A 26,730-nucleotide genomic window follows, 5' to 3' on the forward strand; every position below is an offset into this window, starting at 1 on the left:
GATCATAACTATTTATTAACATTACTATTCTCCAAATATTATATCCACAAATGTAAATGGGGTGGGAAAATTCCTTATTTTGTTTATTTTTTTCATTGAACAGTTACAATTTTATAAATCCCTCAAACTTGTGAAACTTAAAAAGTTGGAATTATTAGAAGTCATGTCTGGATGTCTGTTAATGTCTCATTGCCTTGTCCTGAATTTTTCATATTTTTGGGTGGGCGTTCGGGAGGGGTTCGCCTGCTGTTTTGTACATTTATTTTTTCATTGTATACACAGGAATGTCCCTGTATTGATGTGTAATATTGGTATTATTGTTGCAATAAAAAATACATTATTTCATATTTTTCTTTAACACATTTTTATTTACTCTGTGGAAGTTTTATTTAGAGGCCAGAAACAGAAATCTGCCAATTTTTCTTAACTTCTTAAAGCATTGTTGGTTAAGGGCTTGTAAGTAAGCATTTCACTGTAAGGTGAAACACCTGTTGTATTCTGCGCATGTGACAACTAAAATGTGATTTCATTGGTACTTAGGACAGTAGGAGGCTGTTCCTTCTCTTGCTGAAACAAAATGCATACATGCTGTGTACAGACCTGGTACTGACAAACCCGCTATAATCCATCCCCTTTTCATCAATAAAGCTGCATCATAAATATTTTTTCCAGTGCAAGTATTTATATCTAGCTAAGAAGTGTTGTGCTTGAAGGATTTTTTGGATAGGTTGGATAATGTGCACTAGCTCATTTGTTAGCTAGCTGACGTTAGCTTGCTAACTGAGCCAGGCCGTCACACACACTTATGAATCGAGTGGGGTGGTAAATGCAACACAATGCACAACACTAAAGTTGAAGACCATTTAATTCACTCTCCATTATTCTATACTGCCAGTGTGCTTGCTAGTTAATGTTAGCATCACCATTTGCCAGTAGGACAAATTACTCTCTGCAGCTTACATGCAGCTTCTTCATTAAAAAAATGAGTCGATTGTGATTTAATTATCATGTTGCTAGCTAGTTAACTAACACTAGCAACAACATTAGTGCATCTTGCTAGCTATCTACAGCAGGCACAAGACAAACAATCTACTACCACCTTATGGTCTGGAATATTTTGACTATTGGATTGGTGGTGGATATTTGCTATGGGAACAACAGAGTTAATCGCCAACACTGGGAAGAGGTGCTAAGTACCTTTCACCAGTCAGTATCCTTGGTGGTCCTTATTATTATTACTTTGAATGACAAAATTGAAGAGTACAACAGAAAGCTCAGCCATACAATCAACTTTTAGTTCTAGCCTCTGCTTTACCGAATGTCACACGGAACTGTACAGCTGCTGTCATTCTGAGATCCTGAATGGCTACAGAACAGCTATTGTTTAACTTTTAAAATACATTTTCTTTATCCTCATCATTCTAACCTTGTATATTTATGAAGTGCCATTTGTGATTAAAAACCTGGGACTCTCCTCTGGAATGGCTTCTAAAATGTACTTTAACATAATGTAGTGCAGGTAGGTTTATGTAATTGTAACCTACGTATTGTTTACATTAACTTTTAGACTTGAGTTGTTACACATTCTTTATTTCAGCACAAGAAAATCAAAACAACAGATATCAGCAGTAAAAAACATGTAGAAAAGGGATGAAGAGTGGTGCATCGGGGGGTGGGGTTTCTTGTTTCAGTCTTCTCCCAGGAGAAGAGTTTGGATGTGAAATGGAGAGACAAAGGAGAGGTGGAACCGTGGAGGAGGATTCGACGAGGGGAGGGGGGGGATCAGTGAAGAAACACTTTATGCCTCGGTACATTCACCTTCAATACAGAGGGAGAAAAGAGTGAGCAGATTATTTCTACTGAAGCACACGCGATTGTCGTAATATTGTGCATACAGTAAGTAGATGTGTGTGATCTTGCATGTATGCTGTGTAATGTCACACCATTCTTGGGCAGGATAGCGATGTTGTCGGAGATGATTCCTGTATCCAGAGAGAACTGCATGAACTTCTGCTGCAGTGCTGTGCTCACCTCTGGAGTGCGACCTGCAACCACAACAACACCAAGTTAACACCACCAGGTTAACACAACACCACCAGGTTAACACAACACCACCAGGTTAACACAACACCACCAGCTTAAGACAACACCACCAGGCTAATACAACACCACCAGGTTAACACAACACCACCAGCTTAAGACAACATCACCAGGCTAATACAACACCACCAGGTTAACACCATCAATCAATCATATTTATAAAGCCCTTTTTACATGAGCCAATGTCACAAAGTGCTATACAGAAACCCAGCATAAAACCCCAAACAGCAAGCAATGCAGCTGTAGAAGCACAACACCACCAAGTTAACACGACCAGTCTAAAAACGAAGACCAAAGAACTGATTAATTACACACACACACACACACACACACAAAACATGAACATCTTTAAAAGCGTCAATTCATTTCAGAAATGCAGACAGACAGACTTACTGTAGAGCTTGTTGAGCACCTCAGGTACTCCATCTTTGGTCTTGATGGTGTGGATCAGAGCAAAGTCATCATACTGGACAGCCACCACACGCATGTCATTTTCATTGTTCCAACCTGAGAGGGAGAAGGGGAGAGAAGTTAGGGAGGGGGACTTATGTCAACTGTGTGCGTGCATGCACATACTCACGCTGGCTGGTGAAGGTGAAGCGGCCTGGGATGTCAGTCTTCTTGGCTAGATGTGTCATCCTCCAGCAAGTACCATCAGCGCTGAGAGAGAAAGAGCAGAGTCAGTGTGAATTCTCTTGACAAACACACGCCCACGCACACACACACACACACACACAATGTGCTCTCACACACACTGACTTCAGGTTGGTGTAGGTGAGGTCTAGGTCTCCTCCGGCGGTGGGCAGCATCACGGAAGTGCCCATCTTCATGTCAGCCTTATGGCTCACAAACCAATGGGCGTTGGTGGCAAAGCCCACAATCCACCACCTACCAGCCATCTGGGGAGCGTGAGAACGATATAGTCAGAAACAGAATAAGAACGACATATCATTCATTCTCACAATTCAAATTGATTCCATAGTCATTGCAGATTACACTGTGTACTATGCTCTTCTCTGACCCCATTAAACCTCAGAATCTCTTGTACATCTTTTCTCTCAGCTTTTTGCCTGCACTTTCTCGATCTCATTTGTTCTCTCAGTATGTTTCTTTCTGTTGCCCTCTTTCTCTCTCTTACCTTCTCCAGGTTGAAGTCTTTCTGGGGCACGACGTCGATGCAGGCGACCAGTGCAGCGCACAGCAGAACTCCCATCATCCTCAGCATCATGGTTACAGATCGGTGTGTGCGACTGCTCAACTCTCCAGGGTGTGTGTGAGGAGAGAGCGAATGTCCTTATATCCTCCAGCTTGTACCACCCCACCCCTCCTCTACTCCTCCCCTTTCCTAACCCCTTGGCTCCAGTAGTTAGTCCCACCCCTCTCCATCCCACAAAGATATGTAAATGTCACTCTTACACAACTGCACATGGAGGGGGGGGGGGTCTACTCTGTAAGCAGAATGAGTTATCCCTCTCCTCCCCCCACAATGATAGGACTATTTATTCAGACAACTCTTATTCCTGATCACTACCATCTCCACCATGAAATGCATATTGTAAGCATGAAGACACATTAGTATGTACACACATGCACAAATATGCATGCACTGACACATTAACACAGTGTCCTCAGAGTGAGCAGGTAAAGCAGTAACCACCGAGGGCTGCATGCTTGCAAGATGTGAGTTGTAAAACTAGTAAGTAAATGTAACAGTTTGCAGGACAGAACATGGGTTCACAGAGGTCTAAAGTCATGTTGGGGTTTGGGGTGAATTCCTCCTAAAGTATACATACAGTTGAGGTCTGAAAGATACATAACTTTGAGGGATACATAATGGCCCTGAACTCTCTTTGTTCTGAAGGAGGCAGGCAGGCAGAGTCTTGTAGGCAGGGAGTTGGTTACATAATACACACACGTGTACACAGCCTCTCTCTGGGATGTTTAGGATGGGGGCTAGGGATTTGCAGACCCCCGTTTTGTAACTAAACCCCCTGGCCCTCCAGGCTACATCTGGGACTCATTAGCATGCGAGAGAACCCCCTAAGTAGGCCTATCCAGAGAGGAGATTCAGTAGTGAGTACAAAAAACACGCACACATAAGCAATTCAATCATTTTAATATGCCATGTATTGCTGAGCAGTCAGAATACAGGGTCTTGGAATCTTCCTCAACATATTGGCACGCAGTCTGGGAAGGAGAGATGAAACAAGCTCAGAAATAAACTATACGAAGTTAATTAAGTTAGAGAAGAATAAACATGCCCATTTATTTATGCAAATATGTTTCTATACTATAGATTTGCAGTCGCGTTTTCAAAACAGTTAGGTAAACTTGTTTACGCAATTTATCTAACTGACCGTTGTGCAAGTACATTTCCACATGCCCTGCAAAGGAGTAAACGTGATGTTTTTTTCAAAGTTAAAGGGGGTTGGATGCCATTCCACCAATCTGCATCTGTCCGAATCCCAAATCACCCCCTTCCCTTTGCCTCTCTCCATTTGCTCCGAGTCTACCAAAGATGAGGGAGTGAAAATCATAGAGTGTGTATGGGCTAATTAGGCTTCAGCCTTCAGAGCAAAGTGCTGTCCCGACATGCACTGTGATAGCCTGTTTGGAGTTTGCCAATTTAAAGGCCCAGTGCAGTCAAAAACGTGATTTCCTGTGTTTTATATATACAGTACCAGTCAAATTTTTGGACACACCTACTCATTCAAGGGTTTGTCTTTATTATTGCTATTTTCTACATTGTAGAATAATAGTGAAGACATCAAAACTATAAAATAACACATGTGGAATCATGTAGTAACAAAACAAGTGTTACATATAAAATATATTTTAATTTGTTTACCATGTTTTTGGTTACTACATGATTCCATAGTTTTGATGTCTTCACTATTATTATACAATGTAGAAAATAGCAATAATAAAGACAAACCCTTAAATGGGTAGGTGTGTCCAAACTTTTGACTGGTACTCTATATTTCCACACTATGTTGTAATAATACTGTGAAATTGTGATAATGCCCTTTTTGTACAAGAGCAGTTTGAAAAGCCTGAAATTTCAGCCAGTTTTGGTGGAATAGAGTTTTGGCGTGCATGGAGACATCACCATTATTTAATAGACCAAGAAAGAAAGTTCCGAACCTCTCTGCCAATAACAGTTAGTTTTCAGTTCTCCCCTGCCCACTCAGACCACTCCCAGACAGTCCTAGCAAAAGTCTTGCTTGAGAAATTGCACTTAGCTAAGAATATATTTTTGTTTATTTTTGTACCATTTTATTTGAAAACAATCACAGTAAGGTACTTAATTTTTACCAGTAAATAATTTGATATTGAGATAAAAACGGCTGTATTGGACCTTTAATACAAAATAATGGCGCTTCATGCCTAATTATATGCCACGTGTATTTGTTTATGTCTGGTTTCATGACTTGACGCATGTAGTAACGTGCAATAATTCCTAAATAAAATATTACTGGGGTTTATATCTTGTAAAACGACTGGGGGGGGGATTTGTTCATTTAATTTCATGCTTGTTTTATTATTTAAACATCATTACATTATTCAAGTCACAAGTATGTTCCGAAGTTGATTCGTTTATTGATTACTTTGTCACTCTCTGGATGTCACCCTCTGAGTTTTATCACCAACTTGAAGGGGTGGTTTAGGATTCTTGTTTTATTTACATTTTTTTTATTTAACTAGGCAAGTCAGTTAAGAATAAATTATTATTTACAATGACGGCCTACCCCGGCCAAACCCTAACCCGACAACACTGGGGCAATTGTGCGCAGCCCTATGGGAGTCCCAATCATGGCCGGTTGTGATACAGCCTGGAATCGAATCAGGGTCTGTAGCACTGAGATGGAGTGCCTTAGACTGCTGCGCCCCTCGGGAGCCCAAAAGAAAAATAAGTAACCTCAGCCAGCTGGTTCTTGTCCTTCTACAACAGTTGATTCTGAAGCGTCTACATTTATATTGATGTAGTCTATATTTGGCCAATTCCTTTATTTTGTCATTGTAGGTCCACGATGCCCCACATAAATGGTTTAACAAATGTTTGAAATGGTATACTCACTGATCACATGGTCCTTGTCCACAGACTCGCAGTGACCTGTACAGATTGGAAACAATTTCATTTTATGTATGTATGCAGGCTGTGGTAGAGATGTAGTTATGACAGGCTGTGTGTGTGAGTTATGATAGAGAAGTTCCTACTGTAGTTGGGGAAGGCAAACACATAGGCCAATCCCAGGCCCCTTTTCTCAGCCAGGTCCTCAAACTTATCCAAGATGGCTTCTGAAAGGGTGTCCTTGGATCTGCCTGTAGAGAAAACACAACAGCCTCCTTGAAACATTCTCAGTGACTTCAACATGAATGTTTCTGTAATGGTTTACTGAATGTGGTTTGGTGAACCATATCTCCCAGAAGTAATGCCTAGGCTTTAGCTCTGCTGGCTAACAGAGTCTTTGTCGTGCTCAGAAGACCTGGCTTCAAACCGATATATTGTCCCATAGTGTTGGCTTGCATGTTGTTAGTACAGGGTATCAATCAGGTTGGCAGCATGCAAGCCGCAGACTGACCGTAGAGCTTCATGGTGAGCTGTCCCTGTTTCTGGTAGTAAAACACAGCGTAGGAGCTATAGTCTGACTCTCCAATCACTATATCAGTGTTCAGCAACGGTCTACTACCTACATGGAAAACAATAATAGTTAACAATAATAACACAGTAATATCAATAACTTTGACACAAGATCAAATTTGCACCTCATTCTCAACTAATGTCATTTGAATATGAACATGAATTCTCCTCTGGTGTTCCTTTGAAACACACATAGTAAATATATCACAGTGATTATTCCCAGACTATAACGTGTGATTTTGATAAGAGAATTTCCAATCCCAATGATAATAACAATCAATCAATAGCTCTGACAAATTCCCGAGGTTTGTAAGACCTATTATTATACCAGGGTATAATAATAATTAGTCAAAGACTCAGTTTATACAAAAGGTTAGCACAGTTTATTCAGAGAACGTTCCAAAGTCAAGAACACGAAACAATTCATTTTATACTGACTTCTCACGCCCACACATTCACACAGCCATACACACACACACACACACACACACACACACACACACACACACACACACACACACACACACACACACACACACACACACACACACACACACACACACACACACACACACACACACACACACACAGCCATACACACACACACACACACACACACAGCCATACACACACACACACACAGCCATACACACACACACAGCACACACACACACACACACACACACACACACACACACACACACACACACACACACACACACACACACACACACACACACACACACACACACACACACACACACACACACACACACACACATCCTGCTACCCAACCGCCAGAGCTTTGTGACCTTGTTCTTGACACGTACACCCTGTTCTCTCCCAAGCTCAGACAGTCTGTGTTTAAAATACCATAAAGACATATTGTTCTACCCTAATTCTGAACTAGGACCACACATTTATTGATTATGATTTTATACATTCTAATCAATTCCATACAATTATATGTTTCAGGGCGGAATATTCTAATCATTCAATTAGAAGACAATTCTCACCTATCAGATTTGCATACTCTGAATGAAAAGCCAATCAGTTTAGAGCAGTGGAATGTTGGTGACACGGGGTTCCAGCTGCAATTTTAAAGAGACAGCAGTGCTCTCAGAGATATAGTTGGAGGAGACTGCCGGGTGGAGGAGGAGAAGGCAGAGTGAAGAAGGGTGTCTATAGCAGTTAACAGGGCTGTAAGGCATGTCTCTGTGTGTGACAGGACTCTTACCATTGAGTACAAGGCATCCTGGGGTGGGGGTGATGGTGTACGCCTGCAGGATCTCCCAACACTGGTGGTTACTGGGGGGGGGGACGGGACAAAAATTTAAAGTTAGACAGATCAGCGGAGTTATCTACTCGGGTAGCTTTAACATTGCATAAGACTGTGAGTGTGTGTGTGTGTGTGTGTGAGGGGGGTTTGCAACTTGCACAACCAACTATTTCCTCTGGTTCAGCCAGATTAATTATATAACAAGTCAAAACAGGCATAACATGTTCAGTTCCCCAGTATAGCAACAATGTCTATAGAGCCAAGACTGTCTTTTTCAGGTAAAAAGTGTTGGTATCTGGCCCTTAACAGAGAGAACAGAGTGGCAGAATATCTGACCACCGTGACACCCAAAACAAAGAAAATCCTTGACTATGTACAGACTCAGTGAGCATAGCCTTGTTATTGAGAGAGCTAGCCATAGGCAGACCTGGCTCTCAACAGAAGACCGGCTATGTGACCACTGTCCACAAAATGAGGTGCAAACTGAGCCGCTTCCTAACCTCCTGACAAATGTTTGACCACATTAGAGAAACACATTTTCCACAGATCACACAGACCCATAAAGAATTTGAAAACAAATCAAATATTGATAAACTCCCATAGCTGTTAGGCAAAATATCACAGACATGTGGTAGTGCTAACAGAGAGAAAGGAGTGTAACTCACAGACATGTGGTAGTGCTAACAGAGAGAGAGAGGAGTAACTCACAGGCGTGTGGTAGTGCTAACAGACAAAGGATGGTAACTGACAGATATGTGGTAGTGCTAACAGAGAGAAAGGAGTGTCACTCACAGACGTGTGGTAGTGCTAACAGAGAGAGGACTGTAACTCACAGGCGTGTGGTAGTGCTAACAGAGAGAGAGGAGTGTAACTCACAGACGTGTGGTAGTGCTGACAGAGAGAGAGGAGTGTAACTCACAGACGTGTGATAGTGCTAACAGAGAGAGAGGAGTGTAACTCACAGACGTGTGGTAGTGCTAACAGAGAGAGGAGTGTAACTCACAGAAGTGTGGCAGTGTTAACAGAGAGAGAGGAGTGTAACTCACAGACGTGTGGTAGTGCTAACAGAGAGAGGACTGTAACTCACAGGCGTGTGGTAGTGCTAACAGAGAGAGAGGAGTGTAACTCACAGACGTGTGGTAGTGCTAACAGCGAGGGAGTGTAACTCACAGACGTGTGGTAGTGCTAACAGAGAGAGGAGTGTAACTCGCAGACATGTGGTAGTGCTGACAGAGAGAGGAGTGTAACTCACAGACGTGTGGTAGTGCTAACAGTAAAGGAGTGTAACTCACAGACGTGTGGTAGTGCTAACAGAGAGAGGAGTGTAACTCACAGACGTGTGGTAGTGCTAACAGAGAAGGAGTGTAACTCACAGACGTGTGGTAGTGCTAACAGAGTGAGGAGTGTAACTCACAGACATGTGGTAGTGCTAACAGAGAGAGAGGAGTGTAACTCACAGACGTGTGGTAGTGCTAACAGAGAGAAAGGAGTAACTCACAGACGTGCGGTAGTGCTAACAGACAAAGGAGTGTAACTCACAGACGTGTGGTAGTGCTAACAGAGAGAGGAGTGTAACTCACAGGCGTGTGGTAGTGCTAACAGAGATAAAGGAGTGTAACTCACAGACGTGTGGTAGTGCTAACAGAGAGAGGAGTGTAACTCACAGGCGTGTGGTAGTGCTAACAGAGAGAGGAGTGTAACTCACAGACGTGTGGTAGTGCTAACAGAGTGAGAGGAGTGTAACTCACAGGCGTGTGGTAGTGCTAACAGAGAGAGGAGTGTAACTCACAGGCGTGCGGTAGTGCTAACAGACAAAGGAGTGTAACTCACAGTCGTTTGGTAGTACTAACAGAGAGAGAGTGGAGTGTAACTCACAGGCGTGTGGTAGTGCTAACAGAGAGAGGAGTGTAACTCACAGGCGTGTGGTAGTGCTAACAGAGAGAGGAGTGTAACTCACAGTCGTTTGGTAGTACTAACAGAGAGAGGAGTGTAACACACAGACGTGTGGTAGTGCTAACAGAGAGAGGAGTGTAACTCACAGACGTGTGGTAGTGCTAACAGAGAGAGGAGTGTAACTCACAGACATGTGGTAGTGCTAACAGAGAGGGAGTGTAACTCACAGACATGTGGTAGTGCTAACAGAGAGGTAGTGTAACTCACAGACGTGTGGTAGTGCTAACAGACATGGAGTGTAACTCACAGGCGTGTGGTAGTGCTAATAGAGAGGAAGTGTAACTCACAGACGTGTGGCAGTGCTAACAGAGAGGGAGTGTAACTCACAGACGTGTGGTAGTGCTAACAGAGAGAAAGGAGTGTAACTCACAGACGTGTGGTAGTGCTAACAGACAGAGAGGAGTGTAACTCACAGGTGTGTGGTAGTGCTAACAGAGAGAGGAGTGTAACTCACAGACGTGTGGTAGTGCTAACAGAGAGGGAGTGTAACTCACAGACATGTGGTAGTGCTAACAGAGAGGGAGTGTAACTCACAGGCGTGTGGTAGTGCTAATAGAGAGGGAGTGTAACTCACAGACGTGTGGTAGTGCTAACAGAGAGGGAGTGTAACTCACAGACGTGTGGTAGTGCTAACAGAGAGAGGAGTGTAACTCACAGACGTGTGGTAGTGCTAACAGAGAGGGAGTGTAACTCACAGACGTGTGGTAGTGCTAACAGAGAAGGAGTGTAACTCACAGACGTGTGGTAGTGCTAACAGAGAGAGGAGTGTAACTCACAGACGTGTGGTAGTGCTAACAGCGAGGGAGTGTAACTCACAGACGTGTGGTAGTGCTAACAGAGTGAGGAGTGTAACTCACAGACGTGTGGTAGTGCTAACAGAGTGAGAGGAGTGTAACTCACAGGCGTGTGGTAGTGCTAACAGAGAGAGGAGTGTAACTCACAGGCGTGTGGTAGTGCTGACAGAGAGAGAGGAGTGTAACTCACAGGCGTGTGGTAGTGCTAACAGAGAGAGGAGTGTAACTCACAGGCGTGTGGTAGTGCTAACAGAGATAAAGGAGTGTAACTCACAGACGTGTGGTAGTGCTGACAGAGAGAGGAGTCTAACTCACAGACGTGTGGTAGTGCTAACAGAGAGGGAGTGTAACTCACAGGCGTGTGGTAGTGCTAATAGAGAGGGAGTGTAACTCACAGACGTGTGGTAGTGCTAACAGAGAGAGGAGTCTAACTCACAGACGTGTGGTAGTGCTAACAGAGAGAGGAGTGTAACTCACAGACGTGTGGTAGTGCTAACAGAGTGAGAGGAGTGTAACTCACAGGCGTGTGGTAGTGCTAACAGAGAGAGGAGTGTAACTCACAGGCGTGTTGTAGTGCTAACAGAGAGAGAGGAGTGTAACTCACAGTCGTTTGGTAGTACTAACAGAGAGAGAGAGGAGTGTAACTCACAGGCGTGTGGTAGTGCTAACAGAGAGAGGAGTGTAACTCACAGGCGTGTGGTAGTGCTAACAGAGAGAGGAGTGTAACTCACAGTCGTTTGGTAGTACTAACAGAGAGAGGAGTGTAACACACAGACGTGTGGTAGTGCTAACAGAGAGAGAGGAGTGTAACTCACAGACGTGTGGTAGTGCTAACAGAGAGAGGAGTGTAACTCACAGACGTGTGGTAGTGCTAACAGAGAGGGAGTGTAACTCACAGGCATGTGGTAGTGCTAACAGAGAGGGAGTGTAACTCACAGACGTGTGGTAGTGCTAACAGAGATGGAGTGTAACTCACAGGCGTGTGGTAGTGCTAATAGAGAGGAAGTGTAACTCACAGACGTGTGGCAGTGCTAACAGAGAGGGAGTGTAACTCACAGACGTGTGGTAGTGCTAACAGAGAGAAAGGAGTGTAACTCACAGACATGTGGTAGTGCTAACAGAGAGAGAGGAGTGTAACTCACAGGTGTGTGGTAGTGCTAACAGAGAGAGGAGTGTAACTCACAGACGTGTGGTAGTGCTAACAGAGAGGGAGTGTAACTCACAGACATGTGGTAGTGCTAACAGAGAGGGAGTGTAACTCACAGGCGTGTGGTAGTGCTAATAGAGAGGGAGTGTAACTCACAGACGTGTGGTAGTGCTAACAGAGAGGGAGTGTAACTCACAGACGTGTGGTAGTGCTAACAGAGAGAGGAGTGTAACTCACAGACGTGTGGTAGTGCTAACAGAGAGGGAGTGTAACTCACAGATGTGTGGTAGTGCTGACAGAGAGAGAGGAGTGTAACTCATAGACGTGTGGTAGTGCTGACAGAGAGAGGAGTGTAACTCACAGACGTGTGGTAGTGCTAACAGTAAAGGAGTGTAACTCACAGACGTGTGGTAGTGCTAACAGAGAGAGGAGTGTAACTCACAGACGTGTGGTAGTGCTAACAGAGAAGGAGTGTAACTCACAGACGTGTGGTAGTGCTAACAGAGTGAGGAGTGTAACTCACAGACATGTGGTAGTGCTAACAGAGAGAGAGGAGTGTAACTCACAGACGTGTGGTAGTGCTAACAGAGAGAAAGGAGTAACTCACAGACGTGCGGTAGTGCTAACAGACAAAGGAGTGTAACTCACAGACGTGTGGTAGTGCTGACAGAGAGAGAGGAGTGTAACTCACAGGCGTGTGGTAGTGCTAACAGAGAGAGGAGTGTAACTCACAGGCGTGTGGTAGTGCTAACAGAGATAAAGGAGTGTAACTCACAGACGTGTGGTAGTGCTAACAGAGAGAGGAGTGTAACTCACAGGCGTGTGGTAGTGCTAACAGAGAGAGGAGTGTAACTCACAGACGTGTGGTAGTGCTAACAGCGAGGGAGTGTAACTCACAGACGTGTGGTAGTGCTAACAGAGAGGGAGTGTAACTCACAGGCGTGTGGTAGTGCTAATAGAGAGAGGAGTGTAACTCACAGACGTGTGGTAGTGCTAACAGAGAGAGGAGTGTAACTCACAGACGTGTGGTAGTGCTAACAGAGTGAGGAGTGTAACTCACAGACGTGTGGTAGTGCTAACAGAGAGAGAGGAGTGTAACTCACAGACGTGTGGTAGTGCTAACAGAGAGGGAGTGTAACTCACAGACATGTGGTAGTGCTAACAGAGAGGGAGTGTAACTCACAGACGTGTGGTAGTGCTAACAGAGATGGAGTGTAACTCACAGGCGTGTGGTAGTGCTAATAGAGAGGAAGTGTAACTCACAGACATGTGGTAGTGCTAACAGAGAGGGAGTGTAACTCACAGACGTGTGGTAGTGCTAACAGAGAGAAAGGAGTGTAACTCACAGACGTGTGGTAGTGCTAACAGAGAGAGAGGAGTGTAACTCACAGGTGTGTGGTAGTGCTAACAGAGAGAGGAGTGTAACTCACAGACGTGTGGTAGTGCTAATAGAGAGGGAGTGTAACTCACAGACGTGTGGTAGTGCTAACAGAGAGGGAGTGTAACTCACAGACGTGTGGTAGTGCTAACAGAGAGAGGAGTGTAACTCACAGACGTGTGGTAGTGCTAACAGAGTGAGTATAACTCACAGATGTGTGGTAGTGCTGACAGAGAGAGAGGAGTGTAACTCACAGACGTGTGGTAGTGCTGACAGAGAGAGAGAGAGGAGTGTAACTCAAAGACGTGTGGTAGTGCTAACAGAGAGAGGAGTGTAACTCACAGGCGTGTGGTAGTGCTAACAGAGAGAGGAGTGTAACTCACAGACGTGTGGTAGTGCTAACAGAGTGAGAGGAGTGTAACTCACAGGCTTGTTGTAGTGCTAACAGAGAGAGGAGTGTAACTCACAGTCGTTTGGTAGTACTAACAGAGAGAGTGGAGTGTAACTCACAGGCGTGTGGTAGTGCTAAAGGAGAGAGGAGTGTAACTCACAGGCGTGTGGTAGTGCTAACAGAGAGAGGAGTGTAATTCACAGTCGTTTGGTAGTACTAACAGAGAGAGGAGTGTAACACACAGACGTGTGGTAGTGCTAACAGAGAGAGAGGAGTGTAACTCACAGACGTGTGGTAGTGCTAACAGAGAGAAAGGAGTAACTCACAGACGTGTGGTAGTGCTAACAGACAAAGGAGTGTAACTCACAGACGTGTGGTAGTGCTGACAGAGGGAGAGGAGTGTAACTCACAGACGTGTGATAGTGCTAACAGAGAGAGGAATGTAACTCACAGACGTGTGGTAGTGCTAACAGAGAGGGAGTGTAACTCACAGAAATGTGGTAGTGCTAACAGAGAGGGAGTGTAACTCACAGGCGTGTGGTAGTGCTAATAGAGAGGGAGTGTAACTCACAGACGTGTGGTAGTGCTAACAGAGGGAGTGTAACTCACAGACGTGTGGTAGTGCTAACAGAGAGAGGAGTGTAACTCACAGACGTGTGGTAGTGCTAACAGAGAGGGAGTGTAACTCACAGATGTGTGGTAGTGCTGACAGAGAGAGAGGAGTGTAACTCATAGACGTGTGGTAGTGCTGACAGAGAGAGGAGTGTAACTCACAGACGTGTGGTAGTGCTAACAGTAAAGGAGTGTAACTCACAGACGTGTGGTAGTGCTAACAGAGAGAGGAGTGTAACTCACAGACGTGTGGTAGTGCTAACAGAGAAGGAGTGTAACTCACAGACGTGTGGTAGTGCTAACAGAGTGAGGAGTGTAACTCACAGACATGTGGTAGTGCTAACAGAGAGAGAGGAGTGTAACTCACAGACGTGTGGTAGTGCTAACAGAGAGAAAGGAGTAACTCACAGACGTGCGGTAGTGCTAACAGACAAAGGAGTGTAACTCACAGACGTGTGGTAGTGCTGACAGAGAGAGAGGAGTGTAACTCACAGGCGTGTGGTAGTGCTAACAGAGAGAGGAGTGTAACTCACAGACGTGCGGTAGTGCTAACAGAGATAAAGGAGTGTAACTCACAGGCGTGTGGTAGTGCTAACAGAGAGAGGAGTGTAACTCACAGACGTGTGGTAGTGCTAACAGAGAGGAGTGTAACTCACAGACGTGTGGTAGTGCTAACAGAGAGGGAGTGTAACTCACAGGCGTGTGGTAGTGCTAATAGAGAGGGAGTGTAACTCACAGACGTGTGGTAGTGCTAACAGAGAGAGGAGTGTAACTCACAGACGTGTGGTAGTGCTAACAGAGTGAGGAGTGTAACTCACAGACGTGTGGTAGTGCTAACAGAGAGAGGAGTGTAACTCACAGACGTGTGGTAGTGCTAACAGAGAGGGAGTGTAACTCACAGACATGTGGTAGTGCTAACAGAGAGGGAGTGTAACTCACAGACGTGTGGTAGTGCTAACAGAGATGGAGTGTAACTCACATGCGTGTGGTAGTGCTAATAGAGAGGAAGTGTAACTCACAGACATGTGGTAGTGCTAACAGAGAGGGAGTGTAACTCACAGACGTGTGGTAGTGCTAACAGAGAGAAAGGAGTGTAACTCACAGACGTGTGGTAGTGCTAACAGAGAGAGAGGAGTGTAACTCACAGGTGTGTGGTAGTGCTAACAGAGAGAGGAGTGTAACTCACAGACGTGTGGTAGTGCTAATAGAGAGGGAGTGTAACTCACAGACGTGTGGTAGTGCTAACAGAGAGGGAGTGTAACTCACAGACGTGTGGTAGTGCTAACAGAGAGAGGAGTGTAACTCACAGACGTGTGGTAGTGCTAACAGAGTGAGTATAACTCACAGATGTGTGGTAGTGCTGACAGAGAGAGAGGAGTGTAACTCATAGACATGTGGTAGTGCTGACAGAGAGAGAGAGAGGAGTGTAACTCAAAGACGTGTGGTAGTGCTAACAGAGAGAGGAGTGTAACTCACAGGCGTGTGGTAGTGCTAACAGAGAGAGGAGTGTAACTCACAGACGTGTGGTAGTGCTAACAGAGTGAGAGGAGTGTAACTCACAGGCTTGTTGTAGTGCTAACAGAGAGAGGAGTGTAACTCACAGTCGTTTGGTAGTACTAACAGAGAGAGTGGAGTGTAACTCACAGGCGTGTGGTAGTGCTAAAGGAGAGAGGAGTGTAACTCACAGGCGTGTGGTAGTGCTAACAGAGAGAGGAGTGTAATTCACAGTCGTTTGGTAGTACTAACAGAGAGAGGAGTGTAACACACAGACGTGTGGTAGTGCTAACAGAGAGAGAGGAGTGTAACTCACAGACGTGTGGTAGTGCTAACAGAGAGAAAGGAGTAACTCACAGACGTGTGGTAGTGCTAACAGACAAAGGAGTGTAACTCACAGACGTGTGGTAGTGCTGACAGAGGGAGAGGAGTGTAACTCACAGACGTGTGATAGTGCTAACAGAGAGAGGAATGTAACTCACAGATGTGTGGAAGTACTAACAGAGAGAGGAGTGTAACTCACAGGCGTGTGGTAGTGCTAACAGAGAGGGAGTGTAACTCACAGACGTGTGGTAGTGCTATCAGAGAGAGATGAGTGTAACTCACAGACGTGTGGTAGTGCTAACAGCGAGGGAGTGTAACTCACAGACGTGTGGTAGTGCTAACAGAGAGAGGAGTGTAACTCACAGACGTGTGGTAGTGCTGACAGAGAGAGGAGTGTAACTCACAGATGTGTGGTAGTGCTAACTAACAGAGAGAGAGGAGTGTAACTCACAGACGTGTGGTAGTACAAACAGAGAGAGAGGAGAGTAACTCACAGACGTGTGGTAGTGCTAACAGAGAGGGAGTGTAACTCACAGACGTGTAGTAGTGCTAACAGAGAGAGGAGTGTACCTCACAGACGTGTGGTAGTGCTGACAGAGAGAGAGGAGTGTAACTCACAGGCGTGTGGTAGTGCTAACAGAGAGAGGAGTGTAACTCACAGGCGTGTGGTAGTGCTAACAGAGATAAAGGAGTGTAACTCACAGACGTGTGGTAGTGCTGACAGAGAGAGGAGTCTAACTCACAGACGTGTGGTAGTGCTAACAGAGAGAGGAGTGTAACTCACAGGCGTGTGGTAGTGCTAACAGAGAGAGGAGTGTAACTCACAGACGTGTGGTAGTGCTAACAGAGAGAGGAGTGTAACTCACAGACGTGTGGTAGTGCTAACAGAGAAGGAGTGTAACTCACAGACAAGCGGTAGTGCTAACAGAGAGGGAGTGTAACTCACAGACGTGTGGTAGTGCTAACAGAGATGGAGTGTAACTCACAGGCGTGTGGTAGTGCTAATAGAGAGGAAGTGTAACTCACAGACGTGTGGTAGTGCTAACAGAGAGGGAGTGTAACTCACAGACTTGTGGTAGTGCTAACAGAGAGAAAGGAGTGTAACTCACAGACGTGTGGTAGTGCTAACAGAGAGAGAGGAGTGTAACTCACAGGCGTGTGTTAGTGCTAACAGAGAGAGGAGTGTAACTCACAGACGTGTGGTAGTGCTAACAGAGTGAGAGGAGTGTAACTCACAGGCGTGTGGTAGTGCTAACAGAGAGAGGAGTGTAACTCACAGGCGTGTTGTAGTGCTAACAGAGAGAGGAGTGTAACTCACAGTCGTTTGGTAGTACTAACAGAGAGAGAGTGGAGTGTAACTCACAGGCGTGTGGTAGTGCTAACAGAGAGAGGAGTGTAACTCACAGGCGTGTGGTAGTGCTAACAGAGAGAGGAGTGTAACTCACAGTCGTTTGGTAGTACTAACAGAGAGAGGAGTGTAACACACAGACGTGTGGTAGTGCTAACAGAGAGAGAGGAGTGTAACTCACAGACGTGTGGTAGTGCTAACAGAGAGAGGAGTTTAACTCACAGACGTGTGGTAGTGCTAACAGAGAGGGAGTGTAACTCACAGACATGTGGTAGTGCTAACAGAGAGGGAGTGTAACTCACAGACGTGTGGTAGTGCTAACAGAGATGGAGTGTAACTCACAGGCGTGTGGTAGTGCTAATAGAGAGGAAGTGTAACTCACAGACGTGTGGTAGTGCTAACAGAGAGGGAGTGTAACTCACAGACGTGTGGTAGTGCTAACAGAGAGAGAGGAGTGTAACTCACAGGTGTGTGGTAGTGCTAACAGAGAGAGGAGTGTAACTCACAGACGTGTGGTAGTGCTAACAGAGAGGGAGTGTAACTCACAGACATGTGGTAGTGCTAACAGAGAGGGAGTGTAACTCACAGACGTGTGGTAGTGCTAACAGAGAGGGAGTGTAACTCACAGGCGTGTGGTAGTGCTAATAGAGAGGGAGTGTAACTCACAGACGTGTGGTAGTGCTAACAGAGAGGGAGTGTAACTCACAGACGTGTGGTAGTGCTAACAGAGAGAGGAGTGTAACTCACAGACGTGTGGTAGTGCTAACAGAGTGAGGAGTGTAACTCACAGACGTGTGGTAGTGCTAACAGAGAGAGAGGAGTGTAACTCACAGACGTGTGGTACTGCTAACAGAGAGAAAGGAGTAACTCACAGACGTGTGGTAGTGCTAACAGACAAAGGAGTGTAACTCACAGACGTGTGGTTGTGCTGACAGAGGGAGAGGAGTGTAACTCACAGACGTGTGGTAGTGCTAACAGAGAGAGGCGTGTAACTCACAGACGTGTGGTATTGCTAACAGAGAGGGAGTGTAACTCACAGACATGTGGTAGTGCTAACAGAGAGGGAGTGTAACTCACAGACGTGTGGTAGTGCTAACAGAGATGGAGTGTAACTCACAGGCGTGTGGTAGTGCTAACAGAGTGAGGAGTGTAACTCACAGACGTGTGGTAGTGCTAACAGAGAGAGAGGAGTGTAACTCACAGACGTGTGGTAGTGCTAACAGAGAGAAAGGAGTGTAACTCACAGACGTGTGGTAGTGCTAACAGACAAAGGAGTGTAACTCACAGACGTGTGGTTGTGCTGACAGAGGGAGAGGAGTGTAACTCACAGACGTGTGGTAGTGCTAACAGAGAGAGGAGTGTAACTCACAGACGTGTGGTAGTGCTAACAGAGAGGGAGTGTAACTCACAGACATGTGGTAGTGCTAACAGAGAGGGAGTGTAACTCACAGACGTGTGGTAGTGCTAACAGAGATGGAGTGTAACTCACAGGCGTGTGGTAGTGCTAATAGAGAGGAAGTGTAACTCACAGACGTGTGGTAGTGCTAACAGAGAGAAAGGAGTGTAACTCACAGGCGTGTGGTAGTGCTAACAGAGATAAAGGAGTGTAACTCACAGACGTGTGGTAGTGCTGACAGAGAGAGGAGTCTAACTCACAGACGTGTGGTAGTGCTAACAGAGAGAGGAGTGTAACTCACAGGCGTGTGGTAGTGCTAACAGAGAGAGGAGTGTAACTCACAGACGTGTGGTAGTGCTAACAGAGAGGAGTGTAACTCACAGACGTGTGGTAGTGCTAACAGAGAAGGAGTGTAACTCACAGACAAGCGTGTAGTGCTAACAGAGAGGGAGTGTAACTCACAGACGTGTGGTAGTGCTAACAGAGATGGAGTGTAACTCACAGGCGTGTGGTAGTGCTAACAGAGAGGAAGTGTAACTCACAGACGTGTGGTAGTGCTAACAGAGAGGGAGTGTAACTCACAGACTTGTGGTAGTGCTAACAGAGAGAAAGGAGTGTAACTCACAGACGTGTGGTAGTGCTAACAGAGAGAGGAGTGTAACTCACAGGCGTGTGTTAGTGCTAACAGAGAGAGGAGTGTAACTCACAGACGTGTGGTAGTGCTAACAGAGTGAGAGGAGTGTAACTCACAGGCGTGTGGTAGTGCTAACAGAGAGAGGAGTGTAACTCACAGACGTGCGGTAGTGCTAACAGACAAAGGAGTGTAACTCACAGTCGTTTGGTAGTACTAACAGAGAGAGAGTGGAGTGTAACTCACAGGCGTGTGGTAGTGCTAACAGAGAGAGGAGTGTAACTCACAGGCGTGTGGTAGTGCTAACAGAGAGAGGAGTGTAACTCACAGTCGTTTGGTAGTACTAACAGAGAGAGGAGTGTAACACACAGACGTGTGGTAGTGCTAACAGAGAGAGAGGAGTGTAACTCACAGACGTGTGGTAGTGCTAACAGAGAGAGGAGTTTAACTCACAGACGTGTGGTAGTGCTAACAGAGAGGGAGTGTAACTCACAGACATGTGGTAGTGCTAACAGAGAGGGAGTGTAACTCACAGACGTGTGGTAGTGCTAACAGAGATGGAGTGTAACTCACAGGCGTGTGGTAGTGCTAATAGAGAGGAAGTGTAACTCACAGACGTGTGGTAGTGCTAACAGAGAGGGAGTGTAACTCACAGACGTGTGGTAGTGCTAACAGAGAGAGAGGAGTGTAACTCACAGGTGTGTGGTAGTGCTAACAGAGAGAGGAGTGTAACTCACAGACGTGTGGTAGTGCTAACAGAGAGGGAGTGTAACTCACAGACATGTGGTAGTGCTAACAGAGAGGGAGTGTAACTCACAGACGTGTGGTAGTGCTAACAGAGAGGGAGTGTAACTCACAGGCGTGTGGTAGTGCTAACAGAGAGGGAGTGTAACTCACAGACGTGTGGTAGTGCTAACAGAGAGGGAGTGTAACTCACAGACGTGTGGTAGTGCTAACAGAGAGAGGAGTGTAACTCACAGACGTGTGGTAGTGCTAACAGAGAGAGGAGTGTAACTCACAGACGTGTGGTAGTGCTAACAGAGAGAGAGGAGTGTAACTCACAGACGTGTGGTACTGCTAACAGAGAGAAAGGAGTGTAACTCACAGACGTGTGGTAGTGCTAACAGACAAAGGAGTGTAACTCACAGACGTGTGGTTGTGCTGACAGAGGGAGAGGAGTGTAACTCACAGACGTGTGGTAGTGCTAACAGAGAGAGGGGTGTAACTCACAGACGTGTGGTAGTGCTAACAGAGAGGGAGTGTAACTCACAGACATGTGGTAGTGCTAACAGAGAGGGAGTGTAACTCACAGACGTGTGGTAGTGCTAACAGAGATGGAGTGTAACTCACAGGCGTGTGGTAGTGCTAACAGAGAGGAAGTGTAACTCACAGACGTGTGGTAGTGCTAACAGAGAGAAAGGAGTGTAACTCACAGACGTGTGGTAGTGCTAACAGAGAGAGAGGAGTGTAACTCACAGGTGTGTGGTAGTGCTAACAGAGAGAGGAGTGTAACTCACAGACGTGTGGTAGTGCTAACAGAGAGGGAGTGTAACTCACAGACATGTGGTAGTGCTAACAGAGAGGGAGTGTAACTCACAGACTTGTGGTAGTGCTAACAGAGAGGGAGTGTAACTCACAGGCGTGTGGTAGTGCTAATAGAGAGGGAGTGTAACTCACAGACGTGTGGTAGTGCTAACAGAGAGAGGAGTGTAACTCACAGACGTGTGGTAGTGCTAACAGAGTGAGGAGTGTAACTCACAGACGTGTGGTAGTGCTAACAGAGAGAGGAGTGCTAACAGAGAGAGAGGAGTGTAACTCACAGACGTGTGGTAGTGCTAACAGAGAGGGAGTGTAACTCACAGACATGTGGTAGTGCTAACAGAGAGGAGTGTAACTCACAGACGTGTGGTAGTGCTAACAGAGATGGAGTGTAACTCACAGGCGTGTGGTAGTGCTAACAGAGAGGAGGAGTGTAACTCACAGACGTGTGGTAGTGCTAACAGAGAGGAGTGTAACTCACAGACGTGTGGTAGTGCTAACACAGAGAGAGGAGTGTAACTCACAGGCGTGTGGTAGTGCTAACAGAGAGAGGAGTGTAACTCACAGACGTGTGGTAGTGCTAACAGAGTGAGAGGAGTGTAACTCACAGGCGTGTGGTAGTGCTAACAGAGAGAGGAGTGTAACTCACAGGCGTGTGGTAGTGCTAACAGAGAGAGGAGTGTAACTCACAGTCGTTGGTAGTACTAACAGAGAGAGGAGTGTAACTCACAGACGTGTGGTAGTGCTAACAGAGAGAGAGGAGTGTAACTCACAGACGTGTGGTAGTGCTAACAGAGAGAGGAGTGTAACTCACAGACGTGTGGTAGTGCTAACAGAGAGGGAGTGTAACTCACAGACGTGTGGTAGTGCTAACAGAGAGGGAGTGTAACTCACAGACGTGTGGTAGTGCTAACAGAGATGGAGTGTAACTCACAGGCGTGTGGTAGTGCTAACTAGAGAGGAAGTGTAACTCACAGACGTGTGGTAGTGCTAACAGAGAGGGAGTGTAACTCACAGACGTGTGGTAGTGCTAACAGAGAGAGAGGAGTGTAACTCACAGGTGTGTGGTAGTGCTAACAGAGAGAGGAGTGTAACTCACAGACGTGTGGTAGTGCTAACAGAGAGGGAGTGTAACTCACAGACATGTGGTAGTGCTAACAGAGAGGGAGTGTAACTCACAGACGTGTGGTAGTGCTAACAGAGAGGGAGTGTAACTCACAGGCGTGTGGTAGTGCTAACAGAGAGGGAGTGTAACTCACAGACGTGTGGTAGTGCTAACAGAGAGGGAGTGTAACTCACAGACGTGTGGTAGTGCTAACAGAGAGAGGAGTGTAACTCACAGACGTGTGGTAGTGCTAACAGAGTGAGGAGTGTAACTCACAGACGTGTGGTAGTGCTAACAGAGAGAGAGGAGTGTAACTCACAGACGTGTGGTACTGCTAACAGAGAGAAAGGAGTAACTCACAGACGTGTGGTAGTGCTAACAGACAAAGGAGTGTAACTCACAGACGTGTGGTAGTGCTGACAGAGGGAGAGGAGTGTAACTCACAGACGTGTGGTAGTGCTAACAGAGAGAGGCGTGTAACTCACAGACGTGTGGTATTGCTAACAGAGAGGGAGTGTAACTCACAGACGTGTGGTAGTGCTAACAGAGAGGGAGTGTAACTCACAGACGTGTGGTAGTGCTAACAGAGATGGAGTGTAACTCACAGGCGTGTGGTAGTGCTACAGAGAGAGGAAGTGTAACTCACAGACGTGTGGTAGTGCTAACAGAGAGAAAGGAGTGTAACTCACAGACGTGTGGTAGTGCTAACAGAGAGAGAGGAGTGTAACTCACAGGTGTGTGGTAGTGCTAACAGAGAGAGGAGTGTAACTCACAGACGTGTGGTAGTGCTAACAGAGAGGGAGTGTAACTCACAGACGTGTGGTAGTGCTAACAGAGAGGGAGTGTAACTCACAGACGTGTGGTAGTGCTAACAGAGAGGGAGTGTAACTCACAGGCGTGTGGTAGTGCTAATAGAGAGGGAGTGTAACTCACAGACGTGTGGTAGTGCTAACAGAGAGAGGAGTGTAACTCACAGACGTGTGGTAGTGCTAACAGAGTGAGGAGTGTAACTCACAGACGTGTGGTAGTGCTAACAGAGAGAGAGGAGTGTAACTCACAGACGTGTGGTAGTGCTAACAGAGAGGGAGTGTAACTCACAGACATGTGGTAGTGCTAACAGAGAGAAAGGAGTGTAACTCACAGACGTGTGGTAGTGCTAACAGAGAGGGAGTGTAACTCACAGACGTGTGGTAGTGCTAACAGAGAGAGAGGAGTGTAACTCACAGACGTGTGGTAGTGCTAACAGAGAGGGAGTGTAACTCACAGACGTGTGGTAGTGCTAACAGAGAGAGGAGTGTAACTCACAGGCGTGTGGTAGTGCTAACAGAGAGAGGAGTGTAACTCACAGACGTGTGGTAGTGCTAACAGAGTGAGAGGAGTGTAACTCACAGGCGTGTGGTAGTGCTAACAGAGAGAGGAGTGTAACTCACAGGCGTGTTGTAGTGCTAACAGAGAGAGGAGTGTAACTCACAGTCGTGTTTGGTAGTACTAACAGAGAGAGAGTGGAGTGTAACTCACAGGCGTGTGGTAGTGCTAACAGAGAGAGGAGTGTAACTCACAGGCGTGTGGTAGTGCTAACAGAGAGAGGAGTGTAACTCACAGTCGTTTGGTAGTACTAACAGAGAGAGGAGTGTAACACACAGACGTGTGGTAGTGCTAACAGAGAGAGAGGAGTGTAACTCACAGACGTGTGGTAGTGCTAACAGAGAGAGGAGTGTAACTCACAGACGTGTGGTAGTGCTAACAGAGAGGGAGTGTAACTCACAGACATGTGTGGTAGTGCTAACAGAGAGGGAGTGTAACTCACAGACGTGTGGTAGTGCTAACAGAGATGGAGTGTAACTCACAGGCGTGTGGTAGTGCTAACAGAGAGGAAGTGTAACTCACAGACGTGTGGTAGTGCTAACAGAGAGGGAGTGTAACTCACAGACGTGTGGTAGTGCTAACAGAGAGAGAGGAGTGTAACTCACAGGTGTGTGGTAGTGCTAACAGAGAGAGGAGTGTAACTCACAGACGTGTGGTAGTGCTAACAGAGAGGGAGTGTAACTCACAGACATGTGGTAGTGCTAACAGAGAGGGAGTGTAACTCACAGACGTGTGGTAGTGCTAACAGAGAGGGAGTGTAACTCACAGGCGTGTGGTAGTGCTAATAGAGAGGGAGTGTAACTCACAGACGTGTGGTAGTGCTAACAGAGAGGGAGTGTAACTCACAGACGTGTGGTAGTGCTAACAGAGAGAGGAGTGTAACTCACAGACGTGTGGTAGTGCTAACAGAGTGAGGAGTGTAACTCACAGACGTGTGGTAGTGCTAACAGAGAGAGGAGTGTAACTCACAGACGTGTGGTACTGCTAACAGAGAGAAAGGAGTGTAACTCACAGACGTGTGGTAGTGCTAACAGACAAAGGAGTGTAACTCACAGACGTGTGGTTGTGCTGACAGAGGGAGAGGAGTGTAACTCACAGACGTGTGGTAGTGCTAACAGAGAGAGGAGTGTAACTCACAGACGTGTGGTAGTGCTAACAGAGAGGGAGTGTAACTCACAGACATGTGGTAGTGCTAACAGAGAGGGAGTGTAACTCACAGACGTGTGGTAGTGCTAACAGAGATGGAGTGTAACTCACAGGCGTGTGGTAGTGCTAACAGAGAGGAAGTGTAACTCACAGACGTGTGGTAGTGCTAACAGAGAGAAAGGAGTGTAACTCACAGACGTGTGGTAGTGCTAACAGAGAGAGAGGAGTGTAACTCACAGGTGTGTGGTAGTGCTAACAGAGAGAGGAGTGTAACTCACAGACGTGTGGTAGTGCTAACAGAGAGGGAGTGTAACTCACAGACATGTGGTAGTGCTAACAGAGAGGGAGTGTAACTCACAGTGTAACTTGTGGTAGTGCTAACAGAGAGGGAGTGTAACTCACAGGCGTGTGGTAGTGCTAATAGAGAGGGAGTGTAACTCACAGACGTGTGGTAGTGCTAACAGAGAGAGGAGTGTAACTCACAGACGTGTGGTAGTGCTAACAGAGTGAGGAGTGTAACTCACAGACGTGTGGTAGTGCTAACAGAGAGAGGAGTGTAACTCACAGACGTGTGGTAGTGCTAACAGAGAGGGAGTGTAACTCACAGACATGTGGTAGTGCTAACAGAGAGGGAGTGTAACTCACAGACGTGTGGTAGTGCTAACAGAGATGGAGTGTAACTCACAGGCGTGTGGTAGTGCTAATAGAGAGGAAGTGTAACTCACAGACGTGTGGTAGTGCTAACAGAGAGGGAGTGTAACTCACAGACGTGTGGTAGTGCTAACAGAGAGAAAGGAGTGTAACTCACAGACGTGTGGTAGTGCTAACAGAGAGAGAGGAGTGTAACTCACAGGTGTGTGGTAGTGCTAACAGAGAGAGGAGTGTAACTCACAGACGTGTGGTAGTGCTAACAGAGGGGGAGTGTAACTCACAGACATGTGGTAGTGCTAACAGAGAGGGAGTGTAACTCACAGACGTGTGGTAGTGCTAACAGAGAGGGAGTGTAACTCACAGACGTGTGGTAGTGCTAACAGAGAGAGGAGTGTAACTCACAGACGTGTGGTAGTGCTAACAGAGTGAGTGTAACTCACAGATGTGTGGTAGTGCTGACAGAGAGAGAGGAGTGTAACTCATAGACGTGTGGTAGTGCTGACAGAGAGAGAGGAGTGTAACTCAAAGGTGTGTGGTAGTGCTAACAGAGAGAGGAGTGTAACTCACAGGCGTGTGGTAGTGCTAACAGAGAGAGGAGTGTAACTCACAGACGTGTGGTAGTGCTAACAGAGTGAGAGGAGTGTAACTCACAGGCGTGTGGTAGTGCTAACAGAGAGAGGAGTGTAACTCACAGGCGTGTTGTAGTGCTAACAGAGAGAGAGGAGTGTAACTCAAAGGTGTGTGGTAGTGCTAACAGAGAGAGGAGTGTAACACACAGACGTGTGGTAGTGCTAACAGAGAGAGAGGAGTGTAACTCACAGACGTGTGGTAGTGCTAACAGAGAGAGGAGTGTAACTCACAGACGTGTGGTAGTGCTAACAGAGAGGGAGTGTAACTCACAGACATGTGGTAGTGCTAACAGTGAGGGAGTGTAACTCACAGACGTGTGGTAGTGCTAACAGAGATGGAGTGTAACTCACAGGCGTGTGGTAGTGCTAACAGAGAGGAAGTGTAACTCACAGACGTGTGGTAGTGCTAACAGAGAGGGAGTGTAACTCACAGACGTGTGGTAGTGCTAACAGAGAGAAAGGAGTGTAACTCACAGACGTGTGGTAGTGCTAACAGAGAGAGAGGAGTGTAACTCAAAGGTGTGTGGTAGTGCTAACAGAGAGAGGAGTGTAACTCACAGACGTGTGGTAGTGCTAACAGAGAGGGAGTGTAACTCACAGACATGTGGTAGTGCTAACAGAGAGGGAGTGTAACTCACAGACGTGTGGTAGTACTAACAGAGAGGGAGTGTAACTCACAGGTGTGTGGTAGTGCTAATAGAGAGGGAGTGTAACTCACAGGTGTGTGGTAGTGCTAATAGAGAGGGAGTGTAACTCACAGACGTGTGGTAGTGCTAACAGAGAGGGAGTGTAACTCACAGACGTGT

General features: G+C 46.3%; 2 protein-coding genes across 2 annotated transcripts in view; both read right to left on the reverse strand.

The window, feature by feature from the left end:
- Window positions 1-1,573: 1,573 nt before the first annotated feature.
- On the reverse strand, window positions 1,574-3,398 carry LOC112236894 (lipocalin). The gene is made up of 6 exons (XM_024405512.2): window positions 3,239-3,398; window positions 2,860-2,999; window positions 2,681-2,760; window positions 2,494-2,607; window positions 1,944-2,045; window positions 1,574-1,818 (listed from the first exon to the last, which is right to left on the reverse strand). The coding sequence occupies exons 1-6, from the start codon at window positions 3,326-3,328 to the stop codon at window positions 1,799-1,801; spliced, it is 546 nt and encodes a 181-aa protein (XP_024261280.1). The 5' UTR covers window positions 3,329-3,398; the 3' UTR covers window positions 1,574-1,798.
- An 801-nt stretch (window positions 3,399-4,199) lies between these two features.
- Window positions 4,200-26,730, reverse strand: part of c8g (complement component 8, gamma polypeptide) — a 41,432-nt gene continuing 18,901 nt past the window's right edge. The window contains exons 3-7 of the mRNA XM_042298908.1: window positions 7,980-8,050; window positions 6,684-6,791; window positions 6,319-6,423; window positions 6,179-6,214; window positions 4,200-4,287 (exon numbers count right to left, since the gene is read on the reverse strand). Coding sequence (XP_042154842.1) covers window positions 4,268-4,287; window positions 6,179-6,214; window positions 6,319-6,423; window positions 6,684-6,791; window positions 7,980-8,050 — 340 coding nt within the window. The 3' untranslated portion in view covers window positions 4,200-4,267. The remainder of the gene's footprint in view (window positions 4,288-6,178; window positions 6,215-6,318; window positions 6,424-6,683; window positions 6,792-7,979; window positions 8,051-26,730) is intronic.

This window comes from Oncorhynchus tshawytscha, linkage group LG16 (assembly GCF_018296145.1).
Source record: "Oncorhynchus tshawytscha isolate Ot180627B linkage group LG16, Otsh_v2.0, whole genome shotgun sequence".
Lineage (NCBI taxonomy): Eukaryota > Metazoa > Chordata > Actinopteri > Salmoniformes > Salmonidae > Oncorhynchus > Oncorhynchus tshawytscha.

Coding starts and splice junctions, on each gene's coding strand:
- LOC112236894 (XM_024405512.2), bottom strand. CDS start 3,328: ATGATGCTGAGGATGATGGGAGTTCTGCTGTGCGCTGCACTGGTCGCC. Junction 3,000..3,238: donor AAGACTTCAACCTGGAGAAG/GTAAGAGAGAGA, acceptor CACGCTCCCCAG/ATGGCTGGTAGGTGGTGGAT. Junction 2,608..2,680: donor CTTCACCTTCACCAGCCAGC/GTGAGTATGTGC, acceptor TCTCCCTCTCAG/GTTGGAACAATGAAAATGAC.